Source organism: Rana temporaria, chromosome 12 (assembly GCF_905171775.1).
Source record: "Rana temporaria chromosome 12, aRanTem1.1, whole genome shotgun sequence".
Classification (NCBI taxonomy): Eukaryota; Metazoa; Chordata; class Amphibia; order Anura; family Ranidae; genus Rana; species Rana temporaria.
In genome coordinates this window covers 64,733,928-64,761,685 of record NC_053500.1, presented here as the reverse complement: position 1 = coordinate 64,761,685, position 27,758 = coordinate 64,733,928, and the positions used below count along the sequence as shown (strand labels likewise).

General features: G+C 43.6%; 2 protein-coding genes across 2 annotated transcripts in view; one reads left to right on the top strand and one right to left on the bottom strand.

Moving 5' to 3' along the window:
- The window catches only part of LOC120918226, an 86,611-nt gene extending 67,852 nt beyond the window's left edge, over window positions 1-18,759 (top strand). The window contains exons 14-16 of the mRNA XM_040329728.1: window positions 1,090-1,172; window positions 8,533-8,627; window positions 18,491-18,759. Of these exons, the coding sequence (XP_040185662.1) occupies window positions 1,090-1,172; window positions 8,533-8,627; window positions 18,491-18,525 (213 nt within the window). The 3' untranslated portion in view covers window positions 18,526-18,759. The remainder of the gene's footprint in view (window positions 1-1,089; window positions 1,173-8,532; window positions 8,628-18,490) is intronic.
- Window positions 18,760-19,581: 822 nt separating this feature from the next.
- LOC120918224 (histone H3.3A) lies at window positions 19,582-25,901 on the bottom strand. Its single transcript, XM_040329726.1, has 4 exons — window positions 25,785-25,901; window positions 21,705-21,839; window positions 20,884-21,037; window positions 19,582-19,759 (listed from the first exon to the last, which is right to left on the bottom strand). Exons 2-4 carry the CDS (start codon window positions 21,830-21,832, stop codon window positions 19,631-19,633), a joined length of 411 nt encoding a protein of 136 aa, XP_040185660.1. The 5' UTR covers window positions 21,833-21,839; window positions 25,785-25,901; the 3' UTR covers window positions 19,582-19,630.
- Window positions 25,902-27,758: the final 1,857 nt, after the last annotated feature.

Below are 27,758 nucleotides of genomic sequence, written 5' to 3'. Positions count from 1 at the left end.
GGAAGGACAAAAAATATATTTGGGTACAGTGTCGCACGACCGCGCAATTGCCAGTTAAAGTAACAGTGCGGTATTGAAAAACATGGCCTGGTCAGGAAGGGGATAAATCTTCCGGAGCTGAGTGGTTAAAGCGGAGTTCCACCCTAAAGTGTAACTTGCGCTCATCTGATTCCTCCTCCCCTCTGGGGCCACAATTGGCACCTTTCGGTGGGGGAGAGGATACCTATCTTTGACGGGTATCCTTTACCACTTCCGGGAGTCCAGCACGGCAGCCCGTGATGTCAACACGGGGCTCCCTCCTCCTCCTCCCCTGGCCGCTGGGCCAATAGGAGAGAGGAGCGGGACCTTGCGAATGCATAGTAGGGTTTGCAGCGTGAAGCCAAAAGGCTACACTGCCGGGCTCCCTTACCCGCAATGGCGGCGGCAGCACTCGACAGCTGATGGAAACATCATCTGTGGTGCCGACATCGCTGGACTCCAGGACAGGTAAGTGTCCATTTATTAAAAGCTTTTAATTTATTATTTTTTTGGCTGGAACACCACTTTAAGAACTATGTACAGTACAGTTTTTTTTATTTTTTATTGACAATTTTTATTACATTTTCCATTTTACAACAAGATTGAGAAAAGGGGAATCAAAAGAGATATTCCAGAACAAAAAATCCAACAAACAAGGACAGTTGCTACAGCGCACAGCTGAGCGATGTTCAATTAGTTCAATAAAGTGGACAATGCCAATAAATATGGAGCAGAGTACCACGGTCCTTACAGCAGCGCCAGCAGCAGTCCGAGGATGAAGGTTAAATGACTTTAATTAAGACGGGTGGGAGTCGTGTACCAGAAAAACAGCACTTTATAAGCATTCTCCTTACTCAGCAATGTAAAATTGTACAGATCATATATTTTGTCAAAATAAAAAATGCAATTCTGCATGCTCCATACCTATGCGCAATGATGCCCAAACTGTATTTGTTTTTTGTTCTTTAAGCTCAGAATACCTTAACGCATATGTGTGTTTGGGTATTGGGGCCATCAATTTTATTCCATCGTTTTAATTGCATCTACAAACAAGAACTTTTTATTCTACAGGTCATGTTTCAATATCCATACCCAGAGATTTCCAGTGTGGGACGCAGAATGGATAACCGGAAGGTGTTTGCATTATGTGCCGTGTAAGTATTTTGTCAAACACATCTGTGGTATAGTGTAGCATCTTCCAAAAGCTGAACTTCAAGGATATGTATAGCTTCGTTTTTGTTATTTTAAAAAAAGAAAAGAAAAGACCTGTCATACTTACCTTGTCTGTGCAGTTGGTTTTGCACAGAGTGGCCCTGATTCTCCTCTTCTGTGGACCCTTAGCGCCACTCCTGGCTCCTCCTCTTCTCGGGTGCCCCGTTAGAGAACCGCTCTCCCTCTGGGCACTGGTGCGGGCACACTTCCGTATCCTGCTGCTGCATCCATTGACGCAGACAGCAGGATTTGGCCCCGCCCCCGTGTCATTGGATTTGATACAGCAGCGGGAGCCAATGGCTGCGTTGCTATCAATCTATCCAATCAGGACCCGGGACACCGGCTGGAGCTGGTGTGCTCGCCCCGGTCACTGGAAAGACCGGGTTCAGGTACGTAAAAGGGGGCAACTGCATCACAGGAGGTTTTTCACCTTAATGCATTGAATGTGAAACCTCAAGAGTTTACAACCCCTTTGAGTCAATCTGCTTAAAATACAGCTGAAATACATATACAGTATGTGAAGTGTAATACCTGCCCAAATAGTTCTAATTATGCTTAGCTAGTCTTGTAATCTAGGTTCCCTTGCCAGACAGAATTGCCATGTCATTGACCACCAATTCAGCTTGGTCAAGTATTGTCCCCCTCAGTGGCATATAGTGCTGACCCTCCCTCTGCCAGTCTGAGTCCTACACTGCAGGGTTTAACAGAAGGCAAACAGAATTTAAATATTTTCTTTCTTGTCAATTGAGGGACTCAGGAGGTCATATAGAACCCTTTCACACTGGCAGCAACCGAAAAACGCTGGTAAAGCACTGCTAAAACTAGCGTCGCTTTACTGGTGTTTTTCGAGTGCTAGGGGGTGCTTTAACCCCCGCAAGTGGCCGAAAAAAGGGTTAAAAGCACCCACAAAGCGACGCTGCCAAGGTGTATTCACCGCTCCTAAAGCTCTGCTTCTGAGCGAAGCAAGGACGTGAGGCCGACTGGCCACTTTCCTCTAAATCCACGTCGCCCTGAATGCCGGGTTCGCTGGTGTGTACTGTCGTAAATCTATTGGAACGCATCGCACTTGCGTTTGGAACGCATTGCGCATGCGCAGTTGGCCGAAACGTGACTTCCGCAGCATTCTACGATAGGCAGAAGACTGTGACACTACACCGGAACTATAGAGGTAGCATCGGAAAATACTGCTGCCTGTCAGCTTACTCCGTGGCCAGTGGCTTGAACACACAGGAGGCAAATTAAAAATGGTCCCATTCGCAGCACTGACATTGTGGCATAGCAGAGATGCCAAAATGGAGATCCTACACATGCTGCCAGAAAATAAGCCCTGGGGTGTGCCAGATGTGCCTGAGCATTAGGGTGTGCCCAGGCACACCCCGTGTGCACGCCTATGAATATATATATATATATATATATATATATATAATCACCCTCACCTCTGTCCTCTCCTTATTACTACACCTACCAACTCCTGATAATTCTAAATCCACACACACAAAAAATCTGAGGGACCCTAGGTCATGTCCCTTCATTTAGAATCAAACCGATTCATGTGATTGGGCATGTAATTGCCATCATCCCTTGTAATATGAAACAAATAGAAAAACCCCTATTGGGGAATTTTCGAGGCAATGAAAAAAAGGTATTTTTAAAAAAATTCATTTATTATACAAATATTCATAGAAAAAAATACATTGAAAGTTCAAACATATTGCATATAGATATTAAAACATTGTATATTGAAAGAAGAGATAAAGATATGATTTGGAGACCACCAGATCAACTGGTGGTGATGAAAGTGCGTTTGATCCAATGCATTTCAATTTGTAATCATTAAAATCTTTATCAGGGATATTTGTATCACTATCTACAGAAAATCAAAAAGACAGCATTTAGGAATTGCATATAAGAATCATATTCAATACACATAGATATTATCCATGAGTATATAGAATGATAACTTTTCAATACATTACATACATTCAATTATTCAAATAGCAGGTGCATTCCCCATGATGACAGCAAGAAAAGGTCCAAAAACCACATAGTATATGCCTAATCCTCTACAGCAGGCATGTCCAAAGTCCGGCCCGGGGACCAAATGCGGCCCCCCTGTTTATTTAATATGCCCCTCTGGGGATTTGGATATATATATTGTTTGTGGCCCCCAGGGCCACAAAAGATATATACTGTATTTATTGCCGCTGCCTTGGAGGTGACAGGGAGGGGGCAGGACGTGCGCTGTCGGATTACATGAAGAGAATCTCCTCTTTACTCAACAGCGTCTCTATTGGAAGTCCCGTCTCCTGGGATGCCATTGGACGACTGTTCTGTCTGTCATAGGAGGCGGGACTTTGTATTAAAGAGGCCACAGGGTAAACAAGAGATTCTCCTGTTTGAAATCTGTCGGCACTCGTCCCGCCCCCCTCCCTCTGCCCTCCGAGGCTGCAGATGGCCATTGTTCAGGCTGCACTGATGGCACATGTGAGGCTGCATTTATAGCACATGTGAGGCTGCATTGATTGCAATGGTAGGGCTGCATTCATGGCACATGTGATGCTGCATTCATGGCACATGTGATGCTGCATTTATGGCACATGTGAGGCTGCATTGGTTGCAATGCTAAGGCTGCATTGGTTGCAATTGTAAGGCTGCATTTATGGCACATGAGAGGCTGCATTTATGGCACATCTGAGGCTGCATTGGTTGCAATGGTAAGGCTGCATTGGTTGCAATGGTAAGGCTGCATTCATGGCAATGGTGAGGCTGCATTCATGGCAATGATAAGCCCATGCATGTTATACGCCGATAAATACGGTATATCCAAATAACACGCCCAAGCTCATCCTTGGTCCTAAGCAGCGCTCTGGGATTCGTTGGGGGCCACAAATCAAATATATACAGTATATCCAAATAACACTCTCAAGCTCATCTCTTTACCACACACAGCCAGAAAGGCAAGAGAATTCTTGTTGGGCAGTGTATTGGTGCTCAGACAAACACACTTAGACCGAATTTTAATCGTTCAAAGAATGTCAGGCAAAATAGTCGGCCCTCACGCATGTTCACTTCATCAAATCTGTCCCTCTTTGAAAAAAGTTTGGACACCCCTGCTCTACAGGAAGGACGGCTATAATAAATCAGAAAATGGCACTTGAACGCATGCAATCCGGATGCAATTCCTAAATGCTGTATTTTTGATTTTCTGTAGATAGTGATACAATATCCCATATGAAAAGATTTTAATGATTATTACCATTTGAAACGCATTGGGTCAACCGCTCTTTCATTACCACCAGTTGATCTGGTGGTCTCCGAATCATATGGCGGACAGTATCACTTTATCTCTTCTTTCAATATACAATGTATTAATATCTATATGCAATATGTTTGAACTTTCAATGAAATTTTTTCCATTAATATTTGTATAATAAATGAATTTTTTCAAAAATACTTTTTTTCATTGCCTTGAAAATCCCTCAATAGAGTTTTTTTCACATTTTGTCCCTTCATATATATCCCACTCCCATATTACCTCCCTCACCCTTCTGCTTCTCCTAACCTCTGGAGATATAACCCAAACCCGCGGGCCTCCATCATTTAACTGTACCCCATGCACCCTCTGGCAGCAGCCACAGTCAACACAATTTAGTTCCCATGTCTCTTCTTCCAAAGACCAGACTCCCTTTCTCTTGTGCCCTTTAGAATTCTGCCTGTAACAAACTCGCCTCCCTCCACGACCTCTTTATCGCTGACTCATTTAATCTACTCCCCATTACCGAAACCTGGCTTCATGAATATGACACTGCGTCTTCTGCTGCCCTATGGCATGGTGGTGTTCTCTGGACTTGCTCCTCCAGATCCAGTGGATGTAAGGGAGGAGGAGTCGGGAATCCACCTAGCCCCACATAGTGTTTGTAAAGAAAAATGCAGACACTGTTATTTTTTTGGGCAAAGACTAAAGCCCTGTACACACGCTCGGTTTTCTCGATGGTAAAAATTCTTCCGAGAAAACTGAGGGGAAAGCCGAGAACCTGGCAGGAAAACTGCCATGGAGCTTTGGCCGGTAATCCCAGTGTAAACGGCGCCTGTGCCATATTGCGTTCCACGCTGGAACGCATACGGCGACGGCGCATTGACGCCATCGGCCCACGCCGTCCGCGTTCCAGCGTGGAACGCGGAAGTGCGCAGTATGATCACCGCTGTTTCCACATACACCTGTCTGCTGCCTATAAATGCTTCCAGTCCACATTCAAACAGCGTTCTATTATTGTCGGCCGTAGCCGGACCACGCTACAGACATTCTACTGGCATATCCCCTCAACTGAACAACAGCGTCACCCGGATCCATGCTACTTCAGAGTCACCCATTATCTGCTTTCACGCTGCCAAGCATATTCCTGTTGCTGGGGACACCCTGAGGCCTAGTACACACGAGAGGATCGATCTGCGGAAACGGTCCGGAGGTCCGTTTCCGCGGATAAATCCTCTTGCGGATTTTGATCTCATGGTTGTACTAACCATGAGATCAAAATCCCCGCGGAATTCCCTCCGCGGTGACGTGTCGCGCCATCGCCGCGATGATGACGCGGCGACGTGCGCGACGCTGTGATATAAGGACTTCCACGCATGCGTCGAATCATTACGACGCATGCAAGGGATGGATTTGGACGGATTGATCCGGTGAGTCTGTACAGACCAGCGGATCAATCCGTTGGACTGGATTCCAGCGGATCAATTTCTTAGCATGTTAAGAAATTTTGATCCGCTGGAAATCCATCTGGCCGAAAAATATCCACGGATAAATATCCGCTGGATCGTACACACCAGGGGATCTATCCGCTGAAACCGGTCCGCGGATAAATTCCAGCGGATAGATCCTCTCGTGTGTACGGGGCCTAAGAGATCTTGCAGCAGAAGTTCCTTCAGCACTGTAAACCATTGCTGCCACACTATGTTACTCATTGAAGTACTCCCATCCTCTGCAAACGGATAAGTACCATTACTACGTTGCATTTACTACTTTAGAATTACCCGGTTCATATATTGCATTTACTAAGTACTGTATTTGAATTTGCTTACACTTTATACTACAATACTGCTTGGGATACTTACTGTGCTTCCAGCTGACAGCTGTGTAATATCTTAAAGGGACATACACTCTGAAACCATCTGAGCTATAGTTGCCTCTCTCAAGTATATGCTAACCGCATACAGTATTCTCGTATGCTACGTGCTTGACATTTGTTGCTTAAAGTATATGGGCCTGTGGCCTAAAATATTGAACATGTTCGCTTAACCTTTTTAGGCTAAGGCTTGAAGGTATGTTATACCCTCTCCCTTAGTTGCTCTCCTGACAGTTTTCCTCCCGGGAAAACCGGTTGTGTGTACGAAGCTTAAAGGAGTTCTCTGACCTAAAACTTTTAACCCCCGCTGTGCCCGGGCTGTAAAACTATACAAAATAAACTTTCACTTACCTGCCTACGATCCCCCGTTGTTCCGATATCGCCGTCCCATTATCCTGTCCCGGTCTCTTCCGCTTCCTGCGGGTCGGTGACTCACAGTGCGCTCAGCCTATCAGCGGCCGCGACGGGACATTGCTGCGGCCGCTGATAGGCTGAGCGCACTGTGAGTCACCGACACGCAGGAAGCGGAAGAGACCGGGACCGGAGAACAGGACGGCGATATCGGAACAACGGGGGATCGTAGGCAGGTAAGTGAAAGTTTATTTTGTATAGTTTTACAGCCCGGGCACAGCGGGGGTTAAAAGTTTTAGGTCAGAGAACTCCTTTAAAGGGGAGTTCCACCCACAATTTCACTTTTTAAATATAAATACCCCTGTAATACACAAGCTTAATGTATTCTAGTAAAGTTAGTCTGTAAACTAAGGTCCGTTTTGTTAGGTTGTTACAGCATTTAGTTTATAATCTAGAAATAGACCGTGGCCATCTTAAGTGTGGGCATCATGAAGCCAGACTGTATGACTTCCTGGATTTTAGCTTTGCATATCTCGCACATGCTCAGTGCACAAGCAATGTAATAGGTTTCAGTCAGGTTTGCAAGGACTACTGGGAAACATGATGCCTATCCCAGAAACCCTTGCAAATAGCCTAGGCAAATAAGGAGGAGGAAGTAATGAAGGACTACAAAATAAAGGTATTTACAAGCAACAAATTAAATAAAAATTGTCCATTCTGAACACTATGAGATTAGAGCATGCAGCACAGACAAACATAAAAAAATGGGTGGAACTCCACTTTAATATTCCATTTTTCTTCACTTTCTGTAAAGTAATGACAAACTTGAAACATTTTTCTTCACGTTTTGATTTGTAAATAAAAGCTATTGCAAGGATTTTGAGTTTCAGGCTCGGTTCGCACTTGTGCAATGTTCTACATTGCATGTAATTGGCGCCACACTGCTGTGCGGATCACATACGATGTCTGTGCGATGCAAATTCAGCCATACAGATTGTATCGCATTTGCACCAAAATGGTGCAGGTTCCCTTTTTTTGGTCCTGTACCATTTGACAGTTCGCACTGCGATATGTGAACCGATCTGAGGGTGTTATTACCTTTAAATTAACACCAGAATCCCTTTGGTACTAGATCCTCTTGTTTTCTTTTTTTTAACCAAGCGATCTTTACAGGATTACGGTCGATGATACTGACACTTTAATGTCTTGTTAGACTCCTCTATTTATAGCAAGTGTTGTAGGGGGAATTTCATAGTGGGTTTTTCGCATCCCGCTGCACTCCACTTGCCCGCACTAGTGAGAGTGGTGCGGGGGGGGATGGCGAGGGACGGGGGTCGGGGACCTTTCCCTTAGCACAGCAGGATCCCATACGGGGTGCTGAGGGTCTGGTCTCCGAGTTGCCCTCGATTCCGAGCCACAGTTTACTTAGAATGACCTTCTTAGGTCATGAGGGTAGTTAATTTTACTACTTTATTTAGCCTACCAGACAGTCACTACTTCTTCTGTTTTTTCCTCAAAGAATTATTTTATTTAATTGTATTAAACGTTACAAGATTTATTAGCATTCGGCTATGTGATGATCCTAGGTGCCATATCTATTTTTGAAAAGTATATATGATGACTGTATTCCTATATGAAATATTTAATAAAAACGTATTGAAAGTAAATTAACACCAGCAGCGGTTTGCATAGGGCAGTGGGCATCGATGGAATCGTGCTGGTTCCACCATCACGCTATTGTGAACCACACTATTATTTTGAACACAACTGTACAGAAATATAAATGTCCTGATGTTTTTTAATAAAACCACATTATCTCCTCTAGGGAAAAGGAAGGACCCCCAGATATGAACTCCTTTAACTGTTACGTGTTTGAGACACTTAACTACAAAGAGTGTGAAGACGTCATAAAGCGAATTGGTGAGTTGTAAATACTGTTTTTATTCATGAAAAAAATCTGATTACTGCAAAAGAAGACTACTCTTCTAGAAGTATACTCCCTTTTCTGGTGGCCTGTGGCCTATGACGTTGCGTCTGGCCAGCGGAAGTAAACAATGCCTGAAAAGAGGGGGATCGTTCCTTTTTTTTTTTTTTATCTAAATCTTTCCAGTCTGGGGGAGAGATGTGGAGTCCCACATTTCTCCATAAAGAGGACCTGTCACGCACCATTTCTATTACAAAGGATGTTTTATTCCTATTACAAGGAATGTAAAGTGACCAAAAAATAAATAAAATAAAGAGAAAGTTCAAAAAATGAATGTAAAATAAACAATTATTTATTTATTTTTTAAATGCCCCCGTGTGCTTGTGCTCAGAAGCAAACGCACACGTAAGTCGCACCCGCATATGTAAACAGCGGTCAAATCACATGTGAGGTATCGTCGTGTGTGTTAGAGCGAGAGCAACAATTTTCTGTAACTCTAAACTGGTAACCTGTGAAAAAAATGTAAGCGTTGCCTATGGAGATTTTGGCACCTATGCAAAGTTTGGCGCCACTCCACAAGTGTGCGCAATTTTAAAGTGTGACATTAGGTATCTATTTATTCGCTATAATATCATGTTTCACATTATCCCCCAAAATTGGGCTAACTACTTGTTTTGTTGTTTTTTTTTTTTTTATTCATGAAAGTTTTTTTTCTGCGTTTGAAAAATTGTTGCGCAAATACTGTGTGAATAAATAGTTACAACGACCGCCATTTTATTTCCTAGGGTCTGCTAAAAAAATATATATAATGTTTGGGGGTTCTGAGTAATTTTCTTTTTGACACTTGTTTACAAGTTAAAATCAGTTTTTTGTTTTGGTAGAAAATTACTTGGAACCCCCAAACATATTGTGTGTGTGTGTGTGTGTGTGTGTTATATATGTTTTATTTATTTTTTCCCAGACACCCTAAAGAATAAAATGGCGGTTGTTGCAATACTTTGTCACACCGTATTTGACAGCGTTCTTGCAAGCGCACTTTTTTGGGGAAAAAATACACTTCTTTTTTTTTTTTTACAACAGTAAAGTTAGCCCATTTTTTTTTTTTTTATATTGTGAAAGATAATGTTACGCCGAGTAAACGGATACCCAACGTGTCACGCTTCAAAATTGCTCCCGTTCGCAGAATTGCGACAAACTTTAACCCTTAAAAATCTCCATAGGCGATGTTTAAAAATTTCTACAGGTTACCGGTTCTACAGGTCTAGGGCTAGAATTATTGCTCTCACTCGCATTATCGCGGCGATACCTCACATGTGTGGTTTGAACACCGTTTGCATATGCGGGCGCGACTTGCGTATGTGGTCGCTTTTGCACGCAAGCTCTGCGCTTTAAATTTTTTCTTATTTATTTAACTTAAAAAAAATATATATTTTGACACTGTCCTTTTAAAAAATAAAATAAAAAAATTGGGTCATTTTTATTCCTATTACAAGGATTGTAAACATCCCTTGTAATAGGAAAAAAAGCATGACAGGTCCTCTTAAATATGAGATCTTGGGTCAAAAAGACCTCAGATCTCATATTTACATTAAAATGCAATAAAGAAAAAAAAATCCCCTTTAAGACCATTAGGCGAAAGTGACGTTTGATGTCGCTTCCGCCATCCAATGTTATGAAATCGAGCGGAGGCCATCTTTCCCTCATTCGGCTCCAGGTCTGTCTGAGCCATGGTCAGTTCATGTGCCTCTGTCATCCAGCGTATACTCAGTCTCTCCCCCTCCCTGCCATTTCTGTGCGAGAGCCAGTCTCCTCCCCTTCTGCTGCTGTAAAGTAAGATATAAAAATAACTGGCATCCCCTCTGTTGTATGAAGATATAAAGTACTGTGTATCAGTTTTTTTCTAAAATTATAATTCTAAATACCTTCTTGCACAATGCCGCTGTGTGGTCACGTGATCTCCCTCGGCTGACGATAGAGGGGAATTTCAGCCCCTCCCGCTGCTTTCCTTAGATCAGGAGGGAGTTCACTTGCCCGAACAGTGATGCTGTGCAAGAAGGTACAGTGGAACCTTGAAGATTACGAGCATAATCCGTTCCAGGAGAATGCGCGTAATCCAAATTACTTGCATATCAAAGCGAGTTTCCCCAATGAAGTCAATGAAAAGAATTCATTCCGCATTGACTTCAATGGGATGCAATACCGCATGCGGCCAGAGGCGGGTGGGGGCGCCGGAGAGCCTCGGAAACAGCCGAAAAGGCCTGAGGACACTTCGGCTGACCTCAGCAAACCTTGGAAAGACTTCCTACCGGAGATTTGCAGAGGTCAGCCGTGCTGTCCTCGGGCCTTTCCGTGCATTTCAGCGACGTTCAGCTCTGCTTGGCTCCGGCCCCCCCTCCCAGGCTAAAAGCAGTACTGCACACCGCTTTGGCCTGAATCGCGCTTGTTCTGCGAGACAACATTCGCAAACTGAGTCACTTTTTTTTTTTCAAAACAGTGCTCATATTGCGAAACGCTCGTTAACCACGTTACAAATACAGTGGAACCTCGGATTGCGAGTAACTCTGAGGCCCCGTACACACGACCGAGGAACTCGACGTGCCAAAAACATCGAGTTCCTCGTCGAGTTCAGTGTGGAAGCCGCAGAGGAACTCGGCGGGCCGACTTTTCCCATTGACTAACGAGGAAATAGAGAACATGTTCTCTTTTCGGCCCGACGAGTTCCTCGTCGGCTTCCTCGCTGAAAAGTGTACACACGACCGAGTTTCTCGGCAGAATCCAGCTCCGACCGAGTTTCTGGCTGAATTCTGCCGAGAAACTCGGTCGTGTGTACGGGGCCTTACTCTACCACAACTTTAACCACTTAAGGACTGCACATTTACGTCGGCAGAATGGCACGGCTGGGCACATGTACGTACAGGTACATGCTGTGCTATTGTCCAGCCGTGCGCCCGATCGCCGCTGGAGTCCCGCGATCGGTCCCCGGAGCTGAAGAACGGGGAGAGCCGTGTGTAAACACGGCTTCCCCGTTCTACACTGAGGCTGCGTCATTAATCGTGTGATCCCTTTTACAGGGAGTGCAGAATTATTAGGCAAGTTGTATTTTTGAGGATTAATTTTATTATTGAACAACAACCATGTTCTCAATGAACCCAAAAAACTCATTAATATCAAAGCTGAATATTTTTGGAAGTAGTTTTTAGTTTGTTTTTAGTTTTAGCTATTTTAGGGGGATATATGTGTGTGCAGGTGACTATTACTGTGCATAATTATTAGGCAACTTAACAAAAAAAAAATATATACACATTTCAATTATTTATTTTTACCAGTGAAACCAATATAACATCTCAACATTCACAAATATACATTTCTGACATTCAAAAACAAAACAAAAACAAATCAGTGACCAATATAGCCACCTTTCTTTGCAAGGACACTCAAAAGCCTGCCATCCATAGATTCTGTCAGTGTTTTGATCTGTTCACCATCAACATTGCGTGCAGCAGCAACCACAGCCTCCCAGACACTGTTCAGAGAGGTGTACTGTTTTCCCTCCTTGTAAATCTCACATTTGATGATGGACCACAGGTTCTCAATGGGGTTCAGATCAGGTGAACAAGGAGGCCATGTCATTAGTTTTTCTTCTTTTATACCCTTTCTTGCCAGCCACGCTGTGGAGTACTTGGACGCGTGTGATGGAGCATTGTCCTGCATGAAAATCATGTTTTTCTTGAAGGATGCAGACTTCTTCCTGTACCACTGCTTGAAGAAGGTGTCTTCCAGAAACTGGCAGGAGGACTGGGAGTTGAGCTTGACTCCATCCTCAACCCGAAAAGGCCCCACAAGCTCATCTTTGATGATACCAGCCCAAACCAGTACTCCACCTCCACCTTGCTGGCGTCTGAGTCGGACTGGAGCTCTCTGCCCTTTACCAATCCAGCCACGGGCCCATCCATCTGGCCCATCAAGACTCACTCTCATTTCATCAGTCCATAAAACCTTAGAAAAATCAGTCTTGAGATATTTCTTGGCCCAGTCTTGACGTTTCAGCTTGTGTGTCTTGTTCAGTGGTGGTCGTCTTTCAGCCTTTCTTACCTTGGCCATGTCTCTGAGTATTGCACACCTTGTGCTTTTGGGCACTCCAGTGATGTTGCAGCTCTGAAATATGGCCAAACTGGTGGCAAGTGGCATCTTGGCAGCTGCACGCTTGACTTTTCTCAGTTCATGGGCAGTTATTTTGCGCCTTGTTTTTTCCACACGCTTCTTGCGACCCTGTTGACTATTTTGAATGAAACGCTTGATTGTTCGATGATCACGCTTCAGAAGCTTTGCAATTTTAAGAGTGCTGCATCCCTCTGCAAGATATCTCTCTATTTTGGACTTTTCTGAGCCTGTCAAGTCCTTCTTTTGACCCATTTTGCCAAAGGAAAGGAAGTTGACTAATAATTATGCACACCTGATATAGGGTGTTGATGTCAACACCCTACAGTTGTAAACACACATGAGGTCAAACATAACCCCATCAGTGCCCCCTGTGGTTAACTCCCAAACGGCAACTGTCATTTTCACAGTAAACAATGCATTTTTTGCTGTGAAAATGACAATGGTCCCAAAAATGTGTCAAAATTGTCCGAAGTGTCCGCCATAATGTCGCAGTCACGAAAAAAAATCGCTGATCGCCGCCATAAGTAATAAAAAAAATAAAAAATAAATGAATAAAAATGCAATAAAACTATCCCCTATTTTGTAAACACTATAAATTTTGCGCAATAAACGTTTATTGCGATTTTTTTTTTTTTACCAAAAATAGGTAGAAGAATACGTATCGGCCTAAACTGAGGACATTTATTTATTTATTTTTAATATATTTTTGGGGGATATTTATTATAGCAAAAAGTAAAAAATATTGAATTTTTTTCAAAATTGACGCTCTATTTTTGTTTATAGCGCAAAAAATAAAAACCGCAGAGGTGATCAAATACCACCAAAAGAAAGCTCTATTTGTGAGAAAAAAAGGACGCCAATTTTGTTTGGGAGCCACGTCGCACGACTGCGCAATTGTCTGTTAAAGCGACGCAGTGCCAAATCGCAAAACCTGTCCGGGTCCTTTAGCTGCATTTTGGTCCGGGTCTTAAGTGGTTAAGAAAGTCGCTTTAGTTCTATTCTTCTCTTTTTTTTTTTAAATAAGCTTTCTGTAAGCTGGCAATATAACACACACTTCTAATGCTGCCCTGCAAAGCAGCCCAGAAACTCATTACTTATAACCTACTAAATAGGAAGACATTTGTTTTATTGAATAATCACAAATTTTAGTAGCAGTTTTGAGCTACTATGGCTGGCTATACGCACTCAACCGCAGGCTGAATGTACCGAAAGCCTCCATAGTACGTACCACTTGTTTGACTTAACCTCTTGGAGCCCATGCCTCCCAGTCCTTCAAGGGATTTAGATCCTTTTTAGCATAGGAACCCTCCACAAGATGGTGTTCAGCTACAGAGATGGTAACGTCTAGCAAATTGTTTTGGATCATTTACTTATCTGCTCACAGCAGAGTCATCACTGAGGGAACCATGGGCCTGACTTGCGGCTGTGACATTGGGGGGGGGACTCCCACTGCTAAAGATTTGATCCAAATTAAACAAGCTTCCTATTTAGACTCTTGTAAAGCATTAGCATTGTACAATTATGGTTCTGTGCACGATACAGCTGGGGGAATTACTCAGGAATGTGTGAATGTTTCATAGATGTACAATACAGGCCCTACTTTCAAGCCAGCCCAAAAAACCCTACCTTAAGGACGCCACTGTACTTACTTCATGGATGGATTTCATGCTGCCACCTTCAGGTGCAGAATGCAACTTATAGTGGCTGTAAAGGCTGAAGCTTTTTTTAACCTTCATGCATACATGTATTAGGGGGCGTGGGATACTTAAGTGCATGAGGTCGGACGTGGCGTAGTTCACAGCAGATTCTGCGGCAATCTTTCGCTGGAAGCGGGAGCAATAAGCTGGATTAGACGGGTATCTGCTCCCCCCTGAAAAGGTGACACCAGAGAGACCAGATCAGCGAAAGTTCCATTTCTTAGGTGGTTAAACTTCCCTCATATACAGACCAAAGTTCTTTCCGTTGATCCAAGAATGAAAAGCTACAATGTTTATAGTTATCTGCCAGTGCTGACAATGTTGTGAAAAACTTGGTAGGCTGCCCAGGTTCTCTCTTGACGGTTGAGCGAGCAGAGAACTCTACACTTACATAAATGAATTGGGAAATTCTGCATAGAGATCAGGGAGGGATTGAATGGAGAGCATGATTTTTTTTTTTTTTTTAAGATTAATTGTGCAGCTCTAATATACAGATGACTCGAAAAAATTTGAATATCGTGCAAAAGTTCATTTATTTCACTAATGCAACTTAAAAGATGAAACTAATATATGAGAGAAACTCATTACATGCAAAGCAAGATAGTTGAAGCCGTGATTTGTCATAATTGTGATGATTATGGCTTACAGCTCATGAAAACCCCCAATCCACAATCTCAGAAAATTAGAATATTACATGCAATCAATAAAACAAGGATTGTACATAGAACAATATCAGACTTCTGAAAAGTAGAAGCATGCATATGTACTCAGTTTGGGCCCCTTTTGCAGCAATTACTGCCTCGATGCGGCGCGGCATGGAAGTGATCAGCCTGTGGCACTGCTGAGGTGTTATGGAAGACCAGGATGCTTCAATAGTGGCCTTCAGCTCTTCTGCATTGTTCAGTCTCATGTCTCTCTTGGCAATGCCCCATAGATTCTCTGTGGGGTTCAGGCGAGTTTGCTGGCCAATCAAGCACAGTAATCCCACGGTCATTGAACCAGGTTTTGGTGCTTTTGGCAGTGTGGGCAGGTGCCAAGTCCTGCTGGAAAATGAAGTCCGCATCCCCATAGAGCCATTCTGCGGAAGGAAGCATGAAGTGCTCCAAAATCTCCTGGTACACGGCTGCGTTGGACTTAGGCTGCATTCACACCTAGGCATTTTGTCCCGCGAATTGCGGCAACAAATTGCGGCGTTTTGTACTGCGATTTGCGGCGACAAAACGCCGCGATTGTGAATGCAGCCTCACCCCCTCTATGGAGATGGTTCACATCTCCTATGCCGAACGCCAAAAGCCGCCTGAAAAAAAGGTCCGGGACTTTTTTTCAGGCGGCAGGCGTGGAGATGTGAACCATCTCCATAGAGGGCAATGTGTTTTCATCCCTCCAGCGTCTCACTACAGGCAACAAAACGCCTAGGTGTGAATGGGGGCTTAATGAAGCACAGTGGACCAACACCAGCAGATTACATGGCTCCCCAAATGAACAGACTGGAAACTTCACACTGGACTTCAAGCATCTTGCAGTGTGTGCCTCTCCATTCTTCGGGTCCTTGGTTTCCAAATGAGATGCAAAATGAGCTTTTATCAGAAAAGAGGATTTTGGACCACTGAGAACAGACAGATCTGTTTTTCTTTAGCCCAGGTAAGACGCTTCTGATGTTTGTTGTTCAGGAGTGGCTTGACAAGAGGAATACGACATTTGACGCCCATGTCCAGGATCCGTCTGTGTGTGGTGACTCTTGATGCACTGACTCAAGCCTCAGTCCAATCCTTGTGAAAGTCCCCAACACTTTTGAATGGCCTTTTCCTGACAATCCTCTCCGGGCTGTGGTCATCCCTGCTGCTTGTGCACCTTTTTCTTCCACACTTTTCCCTTCCACATAACTTTCTATTATTGTGCTTTGATACAGCACTTTGGAAACATCCAACTTCTTTTGCAATTACCATTTGAGGCTTTCCCTCCTTATGGAGGGTGTCAGTGATGGATTTCTACACAACTGTTAGGTCAGCAATCTTTCCCATGATTGTGATTCCTACTGAACCAGACTGGGGTTCACACTGGTCCGACAAACGCTCCGACATTATGAGCTCATGTCGCATGAAAAGCAATGTTTTCCTATGAGAGCGGTCTTAACTGTTCCGACTTTGAAAAAAGTTCTTGCACTACTTTGATCCTACTTCAGCCCATTGAATTCGGATCAAAGTAGGATCCTTGTGGCATCCGACATTGTGATTACAGCAGCAGTAAAAGGAATTTCTCTCTGGGATCGTTTTGATTGGTCAAAGAGCAAGTCAGACTATCAAAGTAGTATCCTGTTCATGAAAGTCAGACCGATGTCGCAGAGCAAAGTAGGATAAAAGTTGTATGCCTGTACCAGTGTGAACCCATTTAAAGGCTCAGGAACTCTTTGCAGGTGTTATGGCTTAATTAGCCGATTAGAGTGGGACACTGAGCCAGAATATTGCACCTTTTCACAATATTCTAATTTTCTGAGATTGTGGTTTTCATGAGCTGTAAGCCATAATCACCACAATGACAAATCACGGCTTGAACTATCTTGCTTTGCATGTAATGAGTCTCATATTAGTTTCACCTTTTAGGTTGCATTAGTGAAATAAATTAAACTTTTGCATGATATTCAAATCGTTTGAGTTTCACCTGTAGGGGGATAAGGCTGTGACGGCTCATGACACAGTGGTTGTGTGCGCAGCAATGAGGACTGGGTTCTTCCATTGCGGCACTGCCAATAAGGCCAACATCATTATAGGATCAGGAGGTGGTCTCCCCACCTGAAGATCTGCAAGTCCCAGGTTTGCCCTCAGGACCTCAAGTGTATTAGTACGTCAGCTTTATATTATACAGAATCTAATCATGCTTTTTTCCCTTAAGCCCCCGCCCCATTTTAGCCCCAAAGCCATTTCCTAGTTAGTATGCGTTTGAAAGAGGAATCTATATGTTGCCCCTACCCCATGTGCACCTTTCCCCTGCAAGTTTGAAACTGATCAGCTACACAGTGGTGTAGTGAGTAGCACTTTTGCCTAGCAGCAAAAGGGTCGCTGGTTTGAATCCCGACACCATCTGCCTGGAGTTTGCATGTTCTCCCTGTGCCTGCGTGGGTTTCCTCCAGGTACTCCGGTTTCCTCCCACACTCCAAAGACATGCTGGTAGGTAAATTGGATCTTCTCTAAATTGGCCCAGTGTATATATATATATATATATATATATATATATATATATAATCTCTATGTGTATGACTGCGTGTCCCAAGCGTGTCACGATCCTACAGGGTAAAATGAACGCACCAGCCGCTGGCTGGAAAAAGCACCCAGAGGCGATTCAGTTCGCATGAGTAGCGCTATACAAGTCATTCATTCAGCTGCTATGGTTTGTTTTTTTGGCTAAGACGATAATAAAACAAAAAAAAAGAAAAAAACAAACACGTTACTTTTAAGTTTGTGGTACCAGCTCATTACTGACTGAACTTTTATCCATTTACCAGTGTTGGATTACTGCTACACTGCCATTGTGTGTATAAAGCTAAAATTATTGTATTCATTACCCAAGACTGGGATCACGCTAGGTACTTTAGTGCATTAACATTCATTTTGAAATTCAAAATAGGCTATTGTGACACATTAATGTAGGCGTGCACCATGAATGTGTGTAAACCCAATCCAAGTACCCATGAAGACAGCAAGCCTTCTTGCTCAGAACACCCATTAAAATCTCATACAGCTTCTGCAGAACCAAAAGGCAGGAACATGACACAAGTTTGATACATGCCCCCTCCATGGGACGAGGCGTGGGTTTTTCTGCCACCTGTCTCTGCAAGGACAGAGAAAACAATTGTTCTCCCAGTGCCCCGTTTACACAACATTGCAGAGACCTACAGTAGAAAAGAACATGTCTGTATATAGTGTGAATAATCCCAATCTGCATGTTTTTTGCTGCACATTTGGTGTGAACGTGGCCATAATAAACCTGCTATGCTTCCATTACAGCTGCAGGATTCAAGCATACAGAATGGTTTGTGTGAATGAAAGAAATACTACATCAAGTACTGAATGAAGACCAAGGAATGTTAATGAAGCCATAACTAGAGAGATAACCTTTACTTTGTACTACAATGTATATTGTATAGACTTCTGTAAATAAAGCTATTTTTATATGAAATGCAGTGTAAAGTGAAGGAGCACACAACATGAATCATTGTAAAACAATTTAATTTAAAATAGTGACACTACAATAGAAAATAGCTTTCTTAAATGCACATTGTGTTTAGCTGCCTTATTAACACATCAAAAGCACCAGAACATTAACTCAACTACAAAGCTAGGAGTTACAATGAGACGCTGAATGAACAGACACAAGTTCACAGTGGTAGACTAGAATTCATTATCACCTGATGTACCCATCTACAGTTGCAGATGAACCCCATGAAATAAGTGATAAAAAAAAAAAAAAGTGAAGGTGTCCCCGTGTCTGGCTTGTGCAGTTACAGAACCAGCTAGAGGGCAGCACTGCCCCAACTATTCAAGCTGAAAATAGAACAAGTCAAAGTGAAACCTCTGCATTTAAAAAAAAAAAAATTCTAACTCGGTTTGCGAGTGTTCCCTCAAAATGAGCATGACTCAAGCCAAAACGGTGTGCAGTACCACGTTTGGCCTGGAGGGGGCAGGCATCGAGCTGATCAGAAAGACCTTCCTGTGGCTCTCGGGCACCCCCCCCCCCCGCCGCCCTCTGGCCACATGCGGTATTGCATGCCATTGAAGTCAACACGAAACAAAATTTGCATTTCCATTAACTTCAATGGGGAAACTCGCTTTGATATGCGAGTACCATGGACTACAAACATTCTCCTGGAACGGATTATGCTCGTAATCCGAGGTTCTGCTGTATTGCATTGGCTGCAAAGCACCCTGGAACATGTTACTGTCATACAAATAGCAAAAAAAGCACCCGCTGTCCCCATACTAACGTGCCTGCTTTAGGCAGGCAGCAAAGGGCAGCCTTGAGCATAATCATTTACCCTGAGTGGCAGATGGAATGGTTGTAAGATAAAAATACAGATTTATATAAAATAAACACAAAATAAAACCAAATATATACAGCATTTAATATAAAATATTTTCCAGGTGCAACTATGCCCGCTCGCCTCGAATCCTGCGAGCAAGCTGGATGTCTTTGGGCATGATGGTCACCCGCTTGGCATGGATGGCACACAGATTGGTATCTTCAAACAGCCCAACCAGATAGGCCTCGCTAGCCTCCTGCAAGGATCAAAGACAGGGTATTAGGGAGGTGTACTATCATGAGAAAACTATATATGAACCAGCTAATGAATGCAATCATGTCCCCGCTTATTCATTTAGGAGACCACTTTCTGTAATGGGGTGAAGACACACTGGCACCAAGACTCAGAACATTCACCAACTGCCTGTCTTGTTAGTAAAGCTGGGCTACTGCATATAATCACCCTGGAAATATACAAAAGCAAACATTTCCACCCTAAATTACTGTGTACTTCCTAGAGCTAGGACCACACAACAGTATTGCCCCAGAAGGTCTTCTCAGGGACCAAGTTCTCTGTAGAAACTTTGCAGTCTGGGCTCCCAGCATTCCAGGCTGATGTGACTGGCAAGTGTCACTTCCTGGTAGTGAAGGCACAAGTATACAATGTACTCTGATGTACACCTAAACTACCACATCTTGGCATGCTGTGGGTGCACATCACCACAAGGAAAGCCTTCCATTTATAAACTGTGCAAACCCCCGTGCAGAAAGCCAAATCAATTAATTTTCCCCACACAGACCTGATCCCCAGCACACAATACATAGATTTGAGAAAGAAGCATTGAGGCTGCCATAGCAGACAAAAAAAAAAAAAAAAAAAAAAAAATAATAATAATTGTAAAAAATTCTAGTTGCTCAATCATACATCTCTGCTTGCTTGAATAGTTGAAATCCTTTACCAAGAACCGACTTTCCATATCCACATGCTTGTTCCTGATCTGTGAAACTATTCTAGCCAATGGTTTAGAACAGGGATATGCAATTAGCAGACCTCCAGTTGTTGCAGAACTACAAGTCCCATGAGGCATAGCAAGACTCAGCCACAAGAATGACACCCAGAGGCATGATGGGACTTGTAGTTTTGCAACAGCTGGAGGACCGCTAATTGCATATCCCTGGTTTAGAACATTCAGATACATAGGATTTCACCCAAGTTTAGCAATGGCAGCCTTTATACTTCTAATAAGTATACTTCAACCCAACAGGACCCAGCACTCACAAGCCAATATTAGATCAGCCACTCAATATTTAGATGAAAGATGCAGGACGTCTAGGTGATCTCTACAGTGCCAGCTAATAGTGTAGGTAGAATGGCATTTACCTGCAGTGCACCTATGGCAGCACTCTGGAACCTCAGATCAGTCTTGAAATCCTGTGCAATTTCTCTCACCAGTCGCTGGAAAGGGAGCTTGCGAATCAAAAGCTCGGTTGATTTCTGGTAACGGCGAATTTCACGCAGGGCAACAGTTCCAGGCCTGAAATAAATAGATTTTGATAAGATCCCAACGCCAGCATTACATATTCTGTACCAGTGACTTGGCTCTCCAATGAGATAGAAGGAAAAAAAAAATGGAAGTTGCATCCTACAGGTGGCACTTTGAGCACCACAACAATGCGGGACTCACTGAGCATTATGGTGGTCGTAAGGGTTAACAGGTTACAAAAAAAAAATAAAAAAAAAAAAACCCTCCACACAACCTTCTGTGTGCAAAGGCTCTTTCCTCATGGGACAGCAGTGAAGCCATTGGCTCCAGCTGCTGTCAATCAAATCTCGTGGCAAGGAGAAGATGGTGGGGTCAAGACACAGACAGTGTGGGTTTGGATCAAGCCAATAGTTTGCCACAATAGGAAGCAGCATCTTATGGAAGTACACTGAACATGAGGAGCCAGTGACATTGGTGGGGGGGGGGGGGGACTTGTCCCCAGAGGAGGCAAGTACAACATGCTTAAAAACCAAATAAAATGAGGTTTACAAATCACCATTTGCAGCTAACCGAGCACACAAGGTAGGAGTGGATAAATACATACAAACACCCCACAGTATAGGGGAGGGAACGCGTCTGGCTTGTGCAGTTACAGAACCAGCTAGAGGGCAGCACCCAACTAGTCACGCTATTCTACATCAAGTAGAAAACTGCTTACCTGTAACGATGGGGCTTCTTCACACCGCCTGTAGAGGGTGCACTTTTACGGGCTGCTTTTGTAGCCAGCTGTTTTCGTGGAGCCTTTCCTCCAGTCGATTTACGAGCGGTTTGCTTGGTACGTGCCATGTTTTATCTGCAGAAAAAAATAAATAAGATACAATAAGTATAATGTCATGTGTGACAGGTCACATTTGCCAAGAATGATTTGGGTTATGGCTGCAGCCAGATGCCACAACCCTGGTATCATTCTGCCCGGGCACCAGTCTCATAAAAGTGCTCCAAGCAGCAGATTTGCCAGTGGGTTACATTTGGAAGCAGAGGCCGTCCTATCACAGGCCCTCCTTCCAACTCCAAACTGGTAACCTGTAGAAATTTTTAAAGCATCACCTATGGAGATTAAAGCAGAGGTTCACACTAAAATTAAACCTGTCTAAGACAGGTATTTGCACCCACTTCTGGGCATAGACCCCTGCAGATCACCCCCCATATCGCTATCTTCTGGGAGACACACGGGTCCCAGAAGACAGCAGGGACCAGTGGCATTGCGCAGTGCGAGTCACACATGCGCAGTAGGGAACCAGGAAGTGAAGCAACAAGGCTTCACTTAGATGGTGGTGGCAGCATACAAGGCCCAGGTCGGCCTTGGATGCCGACTTACGGGCGCACTGGACAGGCAAAAGTCAGCAGCTGCAGCATTTGCAGCTGCCAAAAAAATAAAAAAGGCAGCTCTTCCCTTTTAGTACCATAGTTTGGCCCCATGCCATGAGCATTTTTAAAGAGTGACATGTTCGGTATCCATTTACTTGCCGCAACATCTTTATCATAAAAAGACAACAGGTATATTTTACTTTTTTTAATGCAATAAAGTGCATTTTTAACCCAAAAAAAACATTTGATAAACCACAGTGCAAAAACAATGTGACAAAATGGCAATGACTGCCATTTTATTCTCTAGGGTCTAAGAAAAAATAAAAAAATAATACACATTTGGGGTTCATAGTAGAGCTGCACGATTCTGGGAAAAAGAATTGCGATTCTTTTGCATAAAGTGAAGATTATGATTCTCTCAATTAAAAAAAAAAAAAAAAAAAAAAAAGGTATTTAATGTTATTTTCAACACAAAACGGAGCTTATGTGCTTAAATAAAGTATGTGTAAATCTGACAGACTGTTTACATGTTACATTTTAAAATCCACAGCAAACCTGCTGACCTTACATGCTTGCTAACATGAAACACCACCTCTGATTTTCTCATTTAGTTAAATGTGAAAACCAGAGGTGTTCTGTCACATTAGCAAGCATGCAAGGTCAGCAGGTTTGCTGCAGATTTTAAAATGTAACATGTAAACAGTCTGTCAGATTTACACATAATTTATTTAAAGGGTCACTAAAGGAAACAGACATAAAACTGATTCCTTTTAAAAATGATTAAAAATAGATTAAATTCAATCATAATGTACCTGCAGTTTCACTTTCGTTTTTTAATTTGGTTTCATGTTTCTGTGAAGTAAAGAGACCCACAGAACAAAAACAAACAAATCCAGGGCAGTGTTTTGTTTTTAAAATGAATCCGATTGTGTAAAACTCCTCAGAACCACACAGCTTGGACTACAGTGAAAAGCTGCCATGGGATTTTTCATAAGGAGCCAGACAAGCAGGAAGTGTGGAGATCACAGCAACTTCAAAGCAAAAAACTAACAATGAAGACATGAAACCAGTACTGCAGTAAAGGAATTTATTTAGCTAAAAAAAAAAAAAAATTCCTTTAGTGATCCTTTAAGCATATAAGCTCCGTTTTGTGTTGGGAAAAAAAAAAAATGAAATTTAAAACTCTGTTGGGTGTAACAGGATGTCCGCTCGCCCCCCCTTCTCACCAACATTACTGTGCAGGAGTGTGAGGTGGAGCAAGATGGCGGCGGCGAAAACGTCACTTCCTGACGAGACAGCCGCCGTCGGGTGTACCAAAATGGCCCCCGCTCCGGATCTTATAGCCGCACCCAAAAATCGCAGGTCATCCGGCCTGGAGATCGCAGGAGGGGGTGAGAATCGAGATCAATTCACGATTAATCGTGCAGCTCTAGTTTATAGTAATTTTCTAGCAAAAATACTGATTTTTACTTTTCAACAAGTGGAAGAAAAAAGGCCTAGTCAGCAAGTATCCCTTAAAAGCCCTCCCTCTTTAACCTTTTATATTTAACTAGATATGTGGGCATGTGTAGCTTTGTTGAGAAGTGCCGTTGTAAAGAGTAGCCTGATACACTTTGTTATTGTATACATTTAAAGCGGATGTGCCATGGGAACAAAATATTAAAAGCCAGCAGCTACAAATACTGCAGCTGCTGACTTTTAATATTAGGACACTTACCTGTCCTGGAGTCCAGCGCCGATCGCAGCAGAGCACGAGCGATCGCTCGTCACTCTGCTGCTCCCCCCGCCATCCACGCTGAGGGAACCAGGAAGTGAAGCGCTGCGGCTTCAGTGCCCGGTTCCCTACGGCGCATGCGCGAGTCGCGCCCGCCGATTGGCTCACACGCTGTGTGCTGGGAGCCGAGTGTTCCCAGCACACAACGGGCGACAGACGGGATGTGACAGAATGCCCGTCTTTCGCCCGTAGCGTGTGGCCGGAAGTGGGTGCAAATACCTGTCTTTAGACAGGTGTCTGCACCCCCCTCCCCCCTGAAAGGTGTCAAATGTGACACCGGAGGGGGGGAGGGTTCCGATCAGCGGGACTCCACTTTAGGGTGGAGGACCGCTTTAACACAATTTATCTTCTCCTTGCCCAGTTTATTAATGGCCATACATACATTTCATTATTGAAATCAAATCCACCGTTTGGCATAACAATTGGTAGCATGGAGATGTGCTCATACCCCTGTCTTCATCACATGGCAGACAAGATCCTCCATTCTATATGATGACCTGATCACATCTCAGGAGCAGAGGAGAGAGATGGGGGGGGGGGGGGGGGGTTATTACTGCTTAGTACTTTGCACCCCCCCCCAAACAAGGGTCTAATGGTGGCCCATACACACACTTTACTAAATTATTGGAGAAGTGGAAAGTAATCATAGTTGGCAACTCTAACTTATTCCAGTTTTCCTACCTCAATCAGATCTATGACCAAATCATCTCCATGCTGCCAAACGGTGGATTTGATAACAATCCTAAATTGATCAGAAGTGTCTGATAGACATTGATGAGGTATGAAAACAGAAAGTTAGAGTTCAACAACTGATCTTGTTCTACTTCCCCCATGTGTCACATTGATATACTGCATCTTGTTGCTGACATTACATCTGTTCCTCCAATCAGAAATGGATCATTTAGTAAAGTGTGTGGTCACCATCAGACCTGTGCTTGGGGTGCGGAGTCCCAGGAAGTAATCCCCCCCCCTCCTGAGAGGTGATCAGGTGATTGGGTACAATGGAGGATGTTCCATGTGATGAATGTATGGAGTGGGAAGGAGAGCTGTACTAGAGGAATGAAGGATTGTATAAACACAAGCAGCCCCCAGAGGTGAAGCCCAGGATATCACCTCATCATTACAGATGTTTACCCCTCATCATGTCCCCTCCCCCTCCATACAAGGACACCTTTCTACAACATCTGCTCTTCATACGATGAGGAACTCAGAAAGAGGAATTATTCCCAGAAGAGGACAGGACTCGGAATACGAGCGACGGATTTCTTTGTTCTTCTATGCAGTCTGCACCTTCACTCATCACCAGCAGGGCGGGGCACTCACACCATCAGATCACCACACTCTGCCCAGCACAAGCCCACACACGTCCCGTGTTCAGCCGATGGAGGGGGGAAGTTTTAATGAAATGCCGTTGATTTGGCCAAAAAAGAGGCGCCAACCCCTCCCCCACACAGCAGACATTGTGCCGAGGCGGACAATGATGGAGGTCACACGGAGGGGGATGACGTCATGGCCGTGCTGAGGTGACTGGGCGCCATGGAAAGTCCCGGGAGCGGCCTCTCCCCTTCCTCCGTACACCCCCCGAACCCTCCTAGTCACCCCGAACAAGGACTCCGCTACACGGGCCTCTCCTATCCCTCACACTGCCGTACTTACCGCTTCCAACTGCTTTCTCCACAAGTCCTCAATACACCGAGCCGTTTAGTCTCTAAGTCACTGAGCGGGACCGCGCTTCATATAGCCGCACAACGCGCAGACAGCTACGTCACTGTTTGTTACCAATTTCCCCGTCTGACATTGGTCACAGTAATTATTGTGGGCGTTCCTCGGTGCTCAGTCTCGCCCTAAAATTGGCGGCATCCCATTGGTTCTTAGCTGAGCGCTCCTATTGGTCCTCTGGGAGAGATAGCGAACCAATCACGCGCGGCACTTCCCCCTAACTCGGGATTGGCTGAATCCGAGCATGTTTGTATCCTGCATTGTTTCAAAGCTCCGCTATTGTAGAGGAGACAGTAGATGTGTATGGAGGAGCAATGATAGGAACTTTATATGACAGCCAATGATAGAGGGGTGAGCTCAGAGCACTGGCTGTCTCTTCACAAGGATCACTACTACTACAAGAACTATTCATGTACACTATATACAATCACATTGTACAATCCCCTTTATAATGCCCATACACTATATACAATCAGATTGTACAATCACCTTTATGGTGGACCTCTATTATATACAATCCGATTGTACAATCACCTTTATGGTGGACCTCTTCTTTTTTTTTTTTTTTTTTTTTTTTTTTTCCGTTTTAAAGAGATTTATTGAAAAGCAGTACAGTACATTGCAAGCGCCACCAGAACAGCCTGGGGCCGAATGATATACATACAGTACAGAGGTAGAATCTTCAAATCATTTTATAGCAAAGACAAAACTATGTGAAGAACCAGATAATTTTCTTTCTTTTTTCCCCCCCTACCCTTCCCCACCCCCGAACCTGTAATGTTCAAGGGGAAGAGAAAGGAAAAACGGGCAAAAACAAATAAATAAGGAAATAAATTAATATTAAAAAGAGAAAAAAAATAGAAAAGGGAGAATAGCACCTAATACTGACTGTATTCCCGGCACCCTCAATGGGTTCACACTGTGCCTAAGAATCAGTGAATACATTAAACTCATTGGATGTGCTAAATAAAAGTGAAAACAAACCCCCAGTCCCAGAATAACTGAGGTATCCGGAGTCGTGGGCAAATCCCAGAGTATGGAATATCCTATCTCACAAACACATTTTCAGTGAGGGCTGGAGAGACCAGAAGAAAACATAGTAAATTGGCAGTAATCTTCAGTGGTACTTTACAGCAAAGAAGGGAAAAATAAAAAAATAAAAATAAAAAAGACTATAAATACTCTAGTGTAATCATTAAAGTTAAACTGACTACTTTATCTTCAAATCTATATGAAGATGTAACTGAAAGAAGGAAAGAAGAAAGAAAGAAGGTAAAAGGTCAGAGAGACCTAGAAAGAAAAAGAAAGAAAGAGTATAGGTTGAGGTTGCCAGCTACGGACTACACTGACCGGGCCACAATCCCTGGACACAACCAGAGCAGAGAGCCAAGGACAAGAACAAGCAGGCGGAACTCCACCCTCTCTCATCTTTATATCGTAGGTAAACCTAAATGTCTAGCCCAGGGTTCCCACACCGCTTCAAAGGTTTTGGAAGAATTGAGTATTGAGCCTACCATCTTCTCCTGGTGCATGATCCAAGAGATCTTCCTCTTGGCCACCTGAACAGAGACAGTAGGTTGTTTCCAGGCACCCGCCAGCGTAATTTTGGCACCTGTGAGCATGAAGGCTATTAGTCTTTGAGTATATTTAGATGCTTGGGGTACACCGACCCCCAGTAATGCTATTTGGGGAGATTTTTCAACCGGTACACCGGTTACCTTTCTGATGAGAGAAAACATTTTGTTCCAAAATCCCCTTATTTTTGGGCATTCCCACCAAATGTGTAACATGGAACCCTGGGCTTGGCAATTCCGGAAACACAATGGAGATGTGGTTGGAAATATAGCTGCTAGTCTGGAAGGGACCAAGTACCACCTCATTAATACTTTAAGGTTAGCTTCAATCAAAGAG